This window comes from Schistocerca piceifrons, chromosome 3, assembly GCF_021461385.2.
Source record: "Schistocerca piceifrons isolate TAMUIC-IGC-003096 chromosome 3, iqSchPice1.1, whole genome shotgun sequence".
Taxonomy (NCBI): Eukaryota; Metazoa; Arthropoda; class Insecta; order Orthoptera; family Acrididae; genus Schistocerca; species Schistocerca piceifrons.
In genome coordinates, this window is record NC_060140.1 from 840,527,867 (window position 1) to 840,541,948 (window position 14,082).

Genomic DNA, 14,082 nt, shown 5'->3' on the forward strand with positions numbered 1-14,082 from the left:
GAAGGGGTGACTGAAAGATAAATTACTTGCATTCGAGCAAACGGTGCAAGTTTCAAACACCTTTTGTTAATGTGATCTGTTGTAAAAATAGAAATTACAAAGTTATTGTCCTTGCTGTAAATAGGTAATGGCTGTACCCATTTTATGTTTTTTCTAGTGTCCCTTCGGTTTTTGTTTGTTGGTGTGGTCTTCAGTCCAGAGACTGGTTTGATGCAGCTCTCCATGCTACTCTATCCTGTGCAAGCCTCTTCATCTCCCAGTACCTTCTGAATCTGTTTAGTGTATTCATCGCTTGGTCTCCCTCTACGATTTTTCCCCCCACGCTGCCCTCCAATACTAAGTTGGTGATCCCTTGATGCTTCAGAATATGTCCTACCAACCTATCCATTCTTCTAGTCAAGTTGTGCCACAAATTTCTCTTCTCCACAATTCTGTTCAATACCTCCTCATTAGTTATGTGATCTACCCATCTAATCTTCAGCATTCTTCTGTAGCACCACATTTCAAAAGCTTCTATTCTCTTCTTGTCCAAAATATTTATCATCCACGTTTCACTTCCATATATGGCTACACTCCTTACAAATAGTTTCAGAAAAGACTTCCTGACACTTAAATCTATTCTCGGTGTTAACAATTTTCTCTTCTTCAGAAACACTTTCCTTGCCATTGCCAGTCTACATTTTATATCCTCTCAACTTCGACCATCGTGACTTATTTTGCTCCCCAAATAGCAAAACTCATTTGCTACTTGAAGCGTCTCATTTCCTACTCTAATTCCTGCAGAATCACCTGATTTAATTAGACTACATTCCATTATCCTCGTTTTGCTTCTGTTGATGTTCATCTTATATCCCCCTTTCAAGACACTGTCCATTCCGTTCAACTGCTCTTCCAGGTCCTTTGCTGTCTCTGACAGAATTAAAATGTCATCGGCGAACCTCAAAGTTTTTATTTCTTCTCCATGGATTTTAATACCTACTCCGAATTTTTCTTTTGTTTACTTTACTTCTTGCTCAATATACAGATTGAATAACATCTGGGATAGGCTACAACCTGTCTCACTCCGTTCCCGACCACTGCTTCACTTTCATGCCCCTTGACTCTTATAACTGCCATCTGGTTCCTGTACAAATTGTAAATAGCCTTTCGCTCCCTGTATTTTACCCCTGACACCTTCAGAATTTGAAAGAGAGTATTCCAGTCAACGTCGTCAAAAGCTATCTCTAAGTCAACAAATACTAGAAACGTAGGCTTGCCTTTCCTTAATCTATTCTCTAAGATAAGTCGTAGGGTCAGTATTGCCTCACGTGTTCCAACATTTCTACGGAATCCAAACTGATCTTCCCCCTGGTTGGCTTCTAGCAGTTTTTTCATTCGTCTGTAAAGAAGTCGCGTTAGTATTTTGCTGCCGTGGCTTATTAAACTGGCAGTTCGGTAATTTTCACATCTGTCAGCTCCTGCTTTTTCGTTTACAGACATTAATTAGTACAGTAAACGTAGAGTCTTTACTGATAGCAAACCTATTCGCAAACTTATACCCATTTACTTTTGCGCTATATAAAGGGTGTTACTTGTGTTGTAGTTCGCAATAATGGTGTGGAGAGCGCGAGACAGGTAAATAAAATAATAAATCATATCTCAACGTGATCACGTAACTGCCCAACGGAGTGAAAAAAATTCTGCCTACCAGAAGCAAGGATCGATTCCCGAACCCCACGCGGTAAAGTCGCTCACGTAGGCCCCGAGCACCACCGACTTTGGTTAGGCCGGTCAGGTGCGTCTGACCGGTAGGCTCAACCACTGGGCATGCGGCGAAGTACGACATCTGGTGACGTCACATGTTCAGTGTTTCTCATCAACATTTGGAGTACTGTGTAAGTGTTAGTCTCCAGGGCTACGTATTTCAAAGGGAAATATCCGGAGTAAATGTTTTATTTGCCACATTTATGCGCTTTGAACAAATAGAGGCAAGTTATAGATTGATTGTGTATTTTATATTTCATGAGGTATTTGTGAAACTACACTACTGGTCATTAAAATTGCTACACCAAAAAAAAAAAAAAAAAAAAAAATGCAGATGATAAACGGGTATTCATTGGACAAATATATTATACTAGAACTGACGTGTCATTACATTTTTACGCAATTTGGGTGCATAGATCCTGAGAAATTAGTATCCAGAACAACCACATCTGGCCGTAATAACGGCCGTGATACGCCTGGGTTTTGAGTCAAACAGAGCTTGGATGGCGTGCACAGGTACAGCTGCCCATGAAGCTTCAGCACTATACCACAGTTCATCAAGAGTAGTGACTGGCGTACTGTGACGAGCTAGTTGATCGGCCACCATTGACCAGATGTTTTTAATTGGTGAGAGATCTGGAGAATGTGCTGGCCAGGGGAGCAGTTGAACATTTTCTGTATCCAGAAAGGCCTGTACAGGACCTACAACATGCGGTCGTGCATTATCCTGCTGAAATGTAGGGTTTCGCAGGGATCAAATGAGGGGTTGAGCCACGGGTCGTAACACATCTGAAATGTAACGTCCACTGTTCAAAGCGCCGTCAATGCGAACAAGAGGTGACCGAGACGTGTAAACAATGGCTTCCAATGTGCGTTCACCGCGATGTCGCCAGACACGGATGCGACCATCATGATGCTGTAAACAGAACCTGGATTCATCCGAAAAATGACGTTTTGCCATTCGTGCACCCAGGTTCGTCGCTGAGTACACCATCGGAGGTGCTCCTGTCTGTGAAGCAGCACGGCGTTCCGTATTACGCTCCTGAACCCACCGATTCCATATTCTGCTAACGGTCATTGGACCTCGACCAACGCAAGCAGCAATGTTGCGATACGATATACCGCAATTGCGATAGGCTACTTTATCAAAGGCGGAAACGTGTTGGACGCATTTCTCCTCCTTACACGATGCATCACAACAATGTTTCACCAGGCAACGCCGGTCAACTGCTGTTTGTGTATGAGAAATCGGTTGGAAACTTTCCTCATGTCAGCACATTGTACGTCTCGCCACCGGCACCAAACTTGTGTGAATGCTCTGAAAAGCTAATCATTTGCATATCACAGCATCTTCTTCCTGTCGGTTCCATTTCGCGTCTGTAGCACGTCATCTTCGTGGTGTAACAGTTTTAATGGCCAGTAGTGTACACAATGTTCGGTGTTGATGTACGTATGCTAATGATACCCTTTGTTGCTAGGGACATGGGCGCGCTGATGCACCTACTGAAGTGCAGTCTCGGTTCGGGCATCCTGGCGATGCCGATGGCCTTCCGGAGCGCGGGGCTTGCTGTGGGCCTCGTGGGCACCGCCCTGGTGGGCTACATTTGCACACACTGCGTCCACATTCTGGTGAGTAGCCGCGAGGAGGCTACGCGAGGAGGTGGTGCAACAGGTTCTCAATGAAAATCTCCCCGAGCAGTAAACGTAACAGCAGAATTACTGAAGTACGGTCCGACTCCTCTTGCAGATGCTGTGAGTTGGCTTGCCTATCTTAAGATGCATGGGATTTCTTTTCTGGGTCAGTTTTATTTTCCGTTTCTTGCACAGATCTTCCAACTTCTGCTGTAGTTTAGGGTCTATATTTGCCACGGAAATCCAGTTCTATGTCCTTACACTCAGTTCTCTCTTCTGTTACCGCTGTATTAAAATGATTTCCCCGTTATCTAATGCCAGGAGCTATTATATTTGTCCCTCATTTGAGATTTTGACATCTCTTCTTAAGCTCTTCATTGTTTTCCTTTATCCCTCTCCCTACATCTACCTAACTTGTCAGATCTTTCACCACATCTCATTCTTCTATTAATAACTTTTTTGTCTAACCTTCTTGTTTATTTCCATAATAAATAATTATAGCCGCCCGGTGTGGCCGAACCGTTCTAGGCGCTTCAGTCTGGAACCGCGCGACCGCTACGGTCGCAGGTTCGAATCCTGCCTCGGGCATGGATGTGTGTGATGTCCTTAAGTTAGGTTTAAGTAGTTCTACGTTCTAGGGGACTGATGACGTCAGATGTCAAGTCCCATAGTGCTCAGGAGCAAATAATTATAATTCCTTTCCGTGATAACGTGGGCCTATTTTTTCAGGATTTCAGGAAGAATGCTTTCGGGACAAGAACGCGTGGGTGTTGTTAGTGCTCGATTGTCCGGTTTATCTTATCCGGAGATGCGGCAGACACTCAGTCGGAAATTTCACAAGCAAGCACCAACCAAAATTCAGTTAATTGTCAATAAGTTGCAAAGAAATGTTAACGTCTCCTATGAATAACAGTCCTCCTATCCCACAAGAGACTGTTCAGTGGATCAGAGAAGCAACCGAGAAAAGTCCGAATGCATCAATTCGTCATTTATACAAGGAGATTGACGTAACAAAATCAACGATTGTGTAAGTGTCCCACTTTACGCTAAAGCAAGAAGCCTATCACATTCAAGTGCTTTGCAAATTTGACCCTGAAGAATACTCAACTCGCCAAGCTGTGTGTCACGATTTGACAGGAACTGCACACAACGAACATCTCGTGCATCACATTTTGTTTACTGACGAGACCACGTTCCATACACGAGGAAAAGTTTACAAATGTAACTGCCGTATACTGGGTAATAAGACAAATTACGATAGCACTGAATGAGAAAGACACAGACCAACAGTAATTGTGTGACTTGGTTGCATAAAGACTAGAGTTTATGGAGTTTTCAGTTTTTCAGAAGAGACAGTTACAGGAAACGTTTACCATGATATGCTGGAGCAGTTCCTGCAACCACACTTCAACAAGAAGCCATTGGTGATAGAGATTACAGCAGGCCATAATTCTGATCAAGAACGGCTCCTAAATCGAAGACTCGCCAGGAAAGATGGTCAGGCAGAGGTTGAGCAAGACTTTACCCTTCGCGTTCATCTTATTTGACACTCTCGGATTTTTTTTCTCTGTGGCGTACATAAACATAATCGTGTAGAAAACAAGAGTAAGAGATGTACACAATCTAAGAGCTCAACTCCGAGATGCAGCGTCAGCTATTTCGAGAGATATGCTTCATAATGTGTTCAGATCTGCTGTTCTCAATGAGTCCAACGTTGCAAAACACACGGAGGCTACGCTGAAGTGTGCTGAAAATGTATATATATACTGACAAGTAAACATACATGCATATTTTGTAGATGAATCCTTTATTTTGTAGAAATTGGTCGAGGCTTTCTGACCATCCACTATACAGGGTGAACGTTATAAAACAGATATAATGCAGAGATATATTCCTGTTTGAAAATGGAGGAAAATAGGTCCTACGAATATGTGTGCGGAAATGCATCGTTACCACGGTAGATGGCACTGGCGAATGACAGTTCCTCTGATACGTGCCGTGTGTTCCTGGCGTGTTGCAGGCTGTGTGATAGACGCAGCGTATTGTAAGTAGTAAAAAGATGGTTAAAATGGCTGTCAGCACTATGGGACTTAACATCTGAGCTCATCAGTCCCCTAGACACAGAACTACTTAAAGCTAACCTAAGGACATCACAAATATCCATGCCCGAGGCAGGATTCGAACCTGCGACTGTAGCAGCAGCGCGGTTCCGGATTGAAGCGCCTAGAACCGCTCGGTCACACAGGCCGGCTTGTAAGTACTCGAATGGTTCGGTATTCATATTGGGAACAAGCCGAGATGGTGTTTGTATACTGCCAAGCAGATGGAAACGGTCGACAGGCAACACAGCTATACCAAAATAGGTACCCTCACAGACACCAACCACATCATGCAACACTTCAAGCCATTTTTGGGAGTTTTGAGTGATCATGGGTCCTTTCCGACAAATGACGTGCAGGAAGGTGGCAGACTGTGCGTGTACCAGATTTGGAGGACCAGATTCTACAGGATATTGAGACGAACACTTGTACAAGCCCCAGGCAAGTGGCCAGCCAACGTGGTGTAAGCCAAAGTACGATTATGTGTATCCTGCATGACAACGGCTATCAACCCTATCACCTGCAACGAGTGCAATGATTATCAGCAGCAGATTTCCCTCTATGGAAACGATTTTGTCAGTGGTTTTTGCTCCAGACCATCACAATTATGGGAGTTTTGTCATCAGTCCTCTTCACTGACGAAGCAACCTTTGCCAGAACTGGTATCATCCATGTGTGTTGCATTGCATGGGAACCACTTTGAAAATCTGTTGTGACGTGGATACGATGCAGCCTTGAACTGTGTTCCAGGATGATTTGTTGTCACTGTATGCACAGTATCCACCGTCTGCCTAATGTTCATAGGACCATTTTTTCCAGTCAGGAATCCGTCCCTGCAGTTATTCGGTTATTAATGTATGCCTTATGTATAATGTGTGAAGATAAAACTGCCCCAGAAGAAGAAAATATCTGATGCACCTTAAGATAGACAACCCATCTTACATCATAGAACCCTAAAGCGAGTGGTGTGAGTTGGGTAGCCTACCTTAAGGTGCATCGCATATTTTCTTTTTCCGTGCCAGTTTTAGTTTCACCCACACTGTGTATGCGCCTCACTCAGCCACACTGCTTCGTGTGCCTCGGCTTGACTACTGTGGCTGGTGCTGTGCAGGTGGAGAGCTCACAGCGGCTGTGCCGGCGGCTGAAGCTCCCTTCTCTGGACTACCCTTCCACGGCTGCTGCCGCCTTCACGTCAGGGCCAGACCGCCTGCGGCCGCTCGCTCCAGTAGCCAGGTGAGTCTAGCCAGAAGATTTGTGGCAGGTCTGTCTTTCACACGGAATAGATACTCCTATTATTATTCACAGTAAACTAAGCTCTGCAAGTGCAGAAGTCGTGCATAGATTTGAACAGTGCATAAAATCTTTGTTCGCAAATGCATTTAATTATTCCTGTCCATGGTATGGCTTTAGGAAAGGTAAATGCACCAGAGAGGCACTTCTCACGTTGCAGTTGATAATGGAAGCAAGATTAAAGAAAAATAAAGACACTTTCATAGGATCTGTCGACCTGGAAAAAGCGTTCGACAATGTTAAATGGTGCAAGATGTACGAAATTCTGAGAAAAATTGGGGTATGTTATAGGGAGAGACGTGTTATATACAACGTGTACAGGGGTAAAGAGGGAATAATAAGGCTGGACATCCAAGAACAACGTGCTCGGATTAAGACGGGTGTAAGACGAGGATGTAGTCTGTACATTCAAGAAGCAATGATGGAAATAAAAGAAAGGTTCAGGAGTGGAATTATAATTCAAGGTGAAAGGATATCAGTGATACGATTCGCTGATGACATTGCTATTCCGAGTGAAAGTATAGAAGTATTACATGATCTACTGAATGGAATGAACAGTCTGATCAGTATAGAATATGGATTGAGTGTAAATTGAAGAAAGACGAAAGTAATGAGAAATAGCAGAAATGAGAACAGTGAGAGACTTAACATGATGGTTGATGGTGGTCACGAAGTAGACGAAGTTAAGGAATTCTGCTACCTAGGCAGCAAAATATCCAATGACGGACGAAGCGAAGAGGACATCAAAAGCAGACTAGCACTGGCAAAGAAGGCATTGCTGGGTGATAGAATTCTATTAGTAATCAAACATAGACCTTAACTTAAGGAAGAAATTTCTGACAATGTACGTTTGGAGCACAGCATTGTACGGTAACGAAACGTGGTCTGTGGGAAAACTGGAACAGAAGATAATCTAAGCATTTGAGATGTGGCGCTACAGCGACATGTTGAAGATTAGGTGGACTGATGAGGTAAAGAATTAGGAGGTTCTGCTCAGAATCGGAGAGAAAAGAAATATATGAAGACACTGCCAAGAAGAAGTGACAGGGTGATAGGGCATCTGTTTGGACATCAGGGAATCGCTTCCATTGTACTAGAGGGAGATGTAGAGGGCAAAAACTGTAGAGGAAGACAGAGATTGGAATACGTCAAGCAAATACCTGAGGACGTACGTTGCAAGTGCTATCCTGAGATGAAAAGGTTGGCACAGGAGAGGAATTCTTAGTGGGCCGCACCAAACAAGAAAAAAAAGAAAAAAAGATGCGAAGCACGCTCTTGGAAAATGTGAAAACACTACGTTTGAAAAATTAGTCTTTTGTGAGGCTGTGAATGGAAAAGGGCGGCTCTTCATAGTACATACGCCTGCGAAGAATTGTTAGCTGTTACTCACGAATCCTGGACCGTATATTTTTTTCGAGCTGGTCGATGGTTGCTGGTTTGTTGACGTATACCTGCTCTTTGTTCAGTTGTCAAGTCATGGATAATAACTGTATACCTGAGACGAGCTTCCGCATCTGCGGGTTTACCTCTCTGCACCAGTTGCTATTTGTTCGCGAACAATTTCTACTCCGTCGTAGAAATTATTTGCAGTGACCTTTGGTTCGGGCCAAGCTGAACGGCACATCTTCGGCTGCGCTTTTCAGCGCTGTCGTTAACGTTACCCTCACTCGTTGAAATTTTTGAAGAGACCGAACCGAACGTCGGCTACTCGTTCGTAGGCAGTCGCAGACTAAATAATGACGCCGAAAACGTCCTACCAGGTGGAGAATGGAAGCCTGATGGGGATAGTTGCGCAGATTAAAGTGGCGGCGTTACGCTCTCTAAGACAGGATGATGGGTCTCTGATTTTCAAAATAACGTTCTATCACTATCGGTCGCTGTTTAGGACTCACTTTCTCCATGGTGTTCCTCACAGTCCTGAAAAATAAAGAAAATTACATTAAAAAATTACAAACAAAAAACGTTTGTGAGACAACCCACGAGCGACTTCTGCGCCTCTGTTTACAGTATTTCACAAAAAAGTTACAAGTCACAAATTCTACAAATACATCAGCATCCAACACGCACAAATATACACTGAAGAGCCAAAGAAACTGGTACACCTGCTTGAAATCATGTAGGAGCGTCGCGACCATGTAGAGGTGCTGCAACACGACGTGGCATGGACTCCACTAATATCTGAAGTAGTGCTGGAGGGAATTTACATGCTCAGTAATGTTCATGTCTGGAGATTTTGGAGGCCAGCGGAATTGTTTAAATAAGAAAAGTGTTCCTTGAGCCACTCTGTAGCAATTCTGAACGTGTGGGGTGTCGCATTGTCTTGCTGCAGTGCCCAAGTCCGTCGGAATGCACAATGAACATGAATGGATGCACTTGATCAGACAGAATGTCTGCGTACTTGTCCCCCATCGGAGTCGTATCCAGACGTAGTATGGGTCCCATATCACTCTAACTTCACACGTCCCACACCATTACAGAGCCTCGACCAGCTTGTACAGTCCCCTGCTGACTTGCAGCGTCCATGGATTGATGAAGTTGTCTCCAGAACCGTACACGTCCATCCGCTCGATACAATTTTAAACGAGGCTCTCCGACCAGGCAGAATGTTTCCAATCAACTGTCCAATGTCGTTGTTGACGAGCCCAGGCGAGGCGTAAAGTTTTGTGTCGTCATCAAGGGCTCCGAAAGCCCGTATCGATGATGTTTCGTTGAACGGTTCGCTCACTGACGTTGTTGATGGCCAAGCATTGAAATCTGCACCAATTTGCGGATGGGTAGCACTTCTGTCACGTTTAACTATTGTCTACAGTCGTCGTTGTTGCCGTTCTTGCAGGATCTTTTCCCGGGCGCAGCGATGTCGGAAATTTGATGTTTTACCGGATTCCTGATATTCACGGTACACCCGTGAAATGGTCATACGGGAAAGTCCCCACTTCATCGTTACCTCGGAGATGCTGCGTCCCATCGTTCGTACGCCGACTATAACGCCACGTTCAAACTCATTTAAATCTTGATAACCTGCCTTTGTAGCTGCAGTAACCGATCTAACAACTGCGCCAGACACTTGTTGTCTCATATATGCGTTCCCCACTGCAGCGCGGTATTCTGCCTGTTTACATATCTCTGTATTTGAATACGCTTGCCTGTACCAGTTTCTTTAGCGCTTCAGTGTATATCGCTAGTAGATATCCAGTTAACAGCTAGCATCTAGAGTAGCACTCCATGTTCTCTTAGAACACTGTTGTATGATGTGATGCTTAGTCTGCTCTATGGCTTTGTAATCACATTTAGAAAAATGCGTGGGAAATCTTATGGGTCTTAACTGCTGAGGTCATCAGTCCCTAGGCGTACACACTACTTAACCTAAATAATCCTAAGGACAAACACACACACCCATGCCCGAGGGAGGACTCGAGCCTCCGCCGGAACAAGCCACACAGTTCATGACTGCAGCGCCTTAGAACGCTTGTCACATTTAGAGCTACCGACGATAATACCCTATCCTTGTAGGTAGCCCTAGCGCCCGCGTGACCTTTTCGGTTTCTACTTAAGCAGTACCAATTTTTTCTCGGTAGATTGGAACCTGACGCTGGTATACTGCTGGTCTTTGTAGCTATTGTAACGGAAACCTTCCTTCGACTTCTCTCTTTCCTTGCCTCGTCCGTGAGAAAGGACTGCAGAGCGTCTGGTAGGAGGGTGAAGCTTATACAATACAATGTAGATTGACAGTAAATAAAGAAAGAGTCGTTTGTTATTACTGTCAGGGAGATAACGTGGCGCTGCTTACCCACCTAATCTGAAAGGGTTTTCTGTGCACAGAACGGCTCTTACCCACACGGTGCATGAGAGCGGCGCTATAAATGTATCTACTGAGTGTGGATATGTCTAATGTGGGCTTTTCATGCAGTGTCATATGTGTTGTATAATGAGAGATGGTGTATGCTTTCTCCTTGTGGAGACGGCTATGCGACTACATTGACCGTGATAGTGTGAGCTAATTGTATCAGAAAATTTTAATGCAATGATTTCCGATGCGAATAACTCATTAGTGGGGAAAAGCATGCGATAAGTTATTCTTACAAATAACTTTCTGTTCTCTCTGCTTACTTAACTTTTGAATAAAGTATGCAAACAGTCCACTCATACGCGGCAAAGACGAAACGGAGAAAGAGGTACCACAATATGCAGAATAACACCCAGCAACATCAAATGAACTAATTTGTAAAATTAAACAGTAGTCAGTCCTATTAAACAGTACCTGTCGTTAAAAAGTCAATAAGCAGATCAGTAAAAATTACGTGTTTATTTAGCAAAGATGTGCCAAAAGAAGGTTTACTCTCAGGTAATCAGTACAATGCGGCACAAATAACAGTGAGAGAACGTTGTTAACTGTTTCGTTATGAAAATCAAAATTATTAATTTTGAATGAAAAGTAAATGACTGTTGTCGAAATGGTTGACTATTGAGAGCTTTTTATTATAGCAAGAATTGAGTTGTCCCACAATTTTACAATAAATTTCACTGAATTTTCCTATCTTAAATAATTCGGAAGTTACTTGAATGAATAAATAAACAACAAATTAAGGCAACAAAAAACACTCTGATTAACAGCATGAAACATAAATATGTAAAATTTATATGGTTTTAGCTAGAATCGTTGCTTTTCCAGTTTTACATTAACTAAATTTAGTTTACTGTTTCTCCAGTGAAATTGTAGTAATGAACATGGTCTCTGACTACTGTGGAACAAAATAGCTAACTCACAGAGGCGTCATTTCTGTTTACTTTGAACCACACTTCTAACAAGCAAAACAAACAATACTCATGGTATTATTCTTTCTTAATATTGCTGTTCTTTAACAAATCAAAGGCACTCGCTTTTATTTGTAGTAGGAAAAGAACAGAACCCTATTCAAGGTAACAACAAAGATGAAATATGAGAACAGGGAGCTAGAGTTTTAACATTTTACTATTATTAAATGTTCTCTCTGTGTCACTGCGTGTGCCTCTGAAAATTTCTAAATGGAAAGGCAAGCAGCTAGTTGCAGATGTTGAGATGATATAATATTCAGAGGATCGTCATAAATCGTGGTGACTTTAGTGTGATTACTGTCTTTGAATAAAAGTGTCATTCCTGTTCGTCTTAATGTGTATTTCCGGTAGTTACCTTCTGTGTTATTCTCTAGCAGTTCTTTTTGTGTGTGGTCCAAGTTTCGTCGAGCTATGTAACTCGACAGTGACACATCATACGTTTTGCACACCAATGTATTGTAGAATGCCTTCACTTACGTCAGTTTTCGCTGTTAATTATAACACGAGGTTTGGCTGAAAAGTAAACGATTTAGGAATATATCAGTCTTTATTTTCACTTCTCCATTTACACTATCCCTTTCAAAATACTCCCCTCTAGGGTCCTAACACCGCTCAATCGATTTTTCCCCTTTTAAAAGCAGAGTTGGAAGCTATCTTTTGAAAGCATCTTCACGATCTCTGTAGCCTTATTTTTCACGGCTTGAACGCTCTCAGACCGTTGTTTTTCCATAACACTGGTCCCTCTCCTCTTACTCGTTCACGGAGCTTAGATACGACATCAAGATGATACTCCTCATTTATAGTTCGATTTTCTGCCGTTTTCATTTCCACATATGTCAAAAAACACAATCGAATTGATTTGAATTTTGATTTTGACATTCGAATCTTCTTCCGTTTCGTTGAACTGGGGCTTTTCCTGTGAACTTGTCGGCACTTATTTCCCCGATCATATTGGTAAACCAGGATTCATTACTTTCTCAAAAAATTTAAGATACTGTTTGACGGATTTCACAGTGCCAGCACAACTGTTCATTTGGAGTCGTTTTGTTCAGGCATCAGGTTCACTCAGACCATCTTTGAATAAACTTTCCTCATGTGAAAATGGTTCTCAGTCGATTCTCACAATATCGACAACCACGCGAATATATAGCCTACAGTCTTTTCTAGTTGAAACTTCGCTTTTTCAATGTTTACCGAGCGAGGTGGCGCAGTGATTAGCAAACTGGACTCTCATTTGGGAGGACGACGGTCCAATCCCGCTTCCGCCTAGCCTGATGTAGGTTTTCCGTGATTTACCTAAATCGCTTCAGGTAAATGTCGGAATGGTTTCTTTGAAAGGGCACGGCCGACTTCCTTCCCCATCCTTCCCTAATCCAATGGGACCGATGACATCGGTGTTTGATCCCCTCCTCCAATTCAACAAACTATCATTTTTCAATGTTTTCGTCTGTTGTTGATGTTGATGGTCTCCCTACCCGTGAATCAACTTTAATCTCTTCTCGTCCCACTTTGAATCGCTTGAACCACTCTAAAGTTTGAGAGTGTGAAAGAAACTGATCACAGTAGACTTGTTTCAACAGGGAATGGGCCCGTGTGGTGGATATTCCGAGTTTCACTAAAATTTCACATTCATCCGTTCCCCCATCAACACAACGGGCTGCGGATACACGGTGTGACAGAAACGAAGGCCATACCCAGACTGAGCGCTGTAGCCGAGCTGTTCTAGGCGCTTCAGTCCGGAACCGGGCTGCTGCTGCGGTCGCAGGTTCGAATCCTGCCTCGGGCATGAATGTGTGTGATGTCCTTAGTTAGGTTTAAGTAGTTCTAAGTTCTAGCGGACTAATGACCTCAGCAGTTAAGTCCCATTTTGAACTCAGACTTAGCAGTGGTAGGTGAATGGGAAATGGAGAGTGGAGATGTCAGTGACGCCCATTGACCTTGAGGCCCACGCTCTTTGTCTGCTAAAACAGAAGTTCGGTTATGTTTTAGCCAGACATCGTACATCCCCTGCTTAAAAAGAAGAGGCGTGATATACTGACTGGAGGAAATAAAAGTGACCCGGGGGTTCGGAGCGTTTCATATCCATCATTTTGAAACCACTTGTGGCAGCATTAACGGAGGAGGAAAAGACCTACAGTTACTTACAGCAGGATGGAGCAACTGCCCATACAGCCGGCCGAACCTTGGAGTATATTTACATAATCTTCAAGCCTGACAGAGTTGTTAGGTCAGTCTGGTCGCTGCCCTGGGTGGTTACACTTGTCACCTGATATGCCACTTTGTGTGGGCAGCCCTCAAGGCCAAGGTGTATCGCAACAACACTAGTAGTCTTCAAGAACTGCAGCAGAACGTTTAGGCCGAAGTTGCAGCAATTCCAGCAGTACAGCATCTATCCGCCTTCAGCGACTCGTTGACCAGAGTGTAAAAGTGGCAAGAGATAAATGGTGGTAACTTCAAACATCTGCTATAGTTATGTTAGCACTGTATTTTCTTTCCTTTGCTGTGT

The 14,082-nt window shown here is 43.3% G+C and overlaps 1 protein-coding gene across 1 annotated transcript in view; it reads left to right on the forward strand.

The window, feature by feature from the left end:
* LOC124789593 (proton-coupled amino acid transporter-like protein CG1139) overlaps window positions 1–14,082 on the forward strand; it is a 122,916-nt gene that overhangs the window by 78,422 nt on the left and 30,412 nt on the right. The window contains exons 4-5 of the mRNA XM_047257004.1: window positions 3,222–3,372; window positions 6,586–6,707. Of these exons, the coding sequence (XP_047112960.1) occupies window positions 3,222–3,372; window positions 6,586–6,707 (273 nt within the window). The remainder of the gene's footprint in view (window positions 1–3,221; window positions 3,373–6,585; window positions 6,708–14,082) is intronic.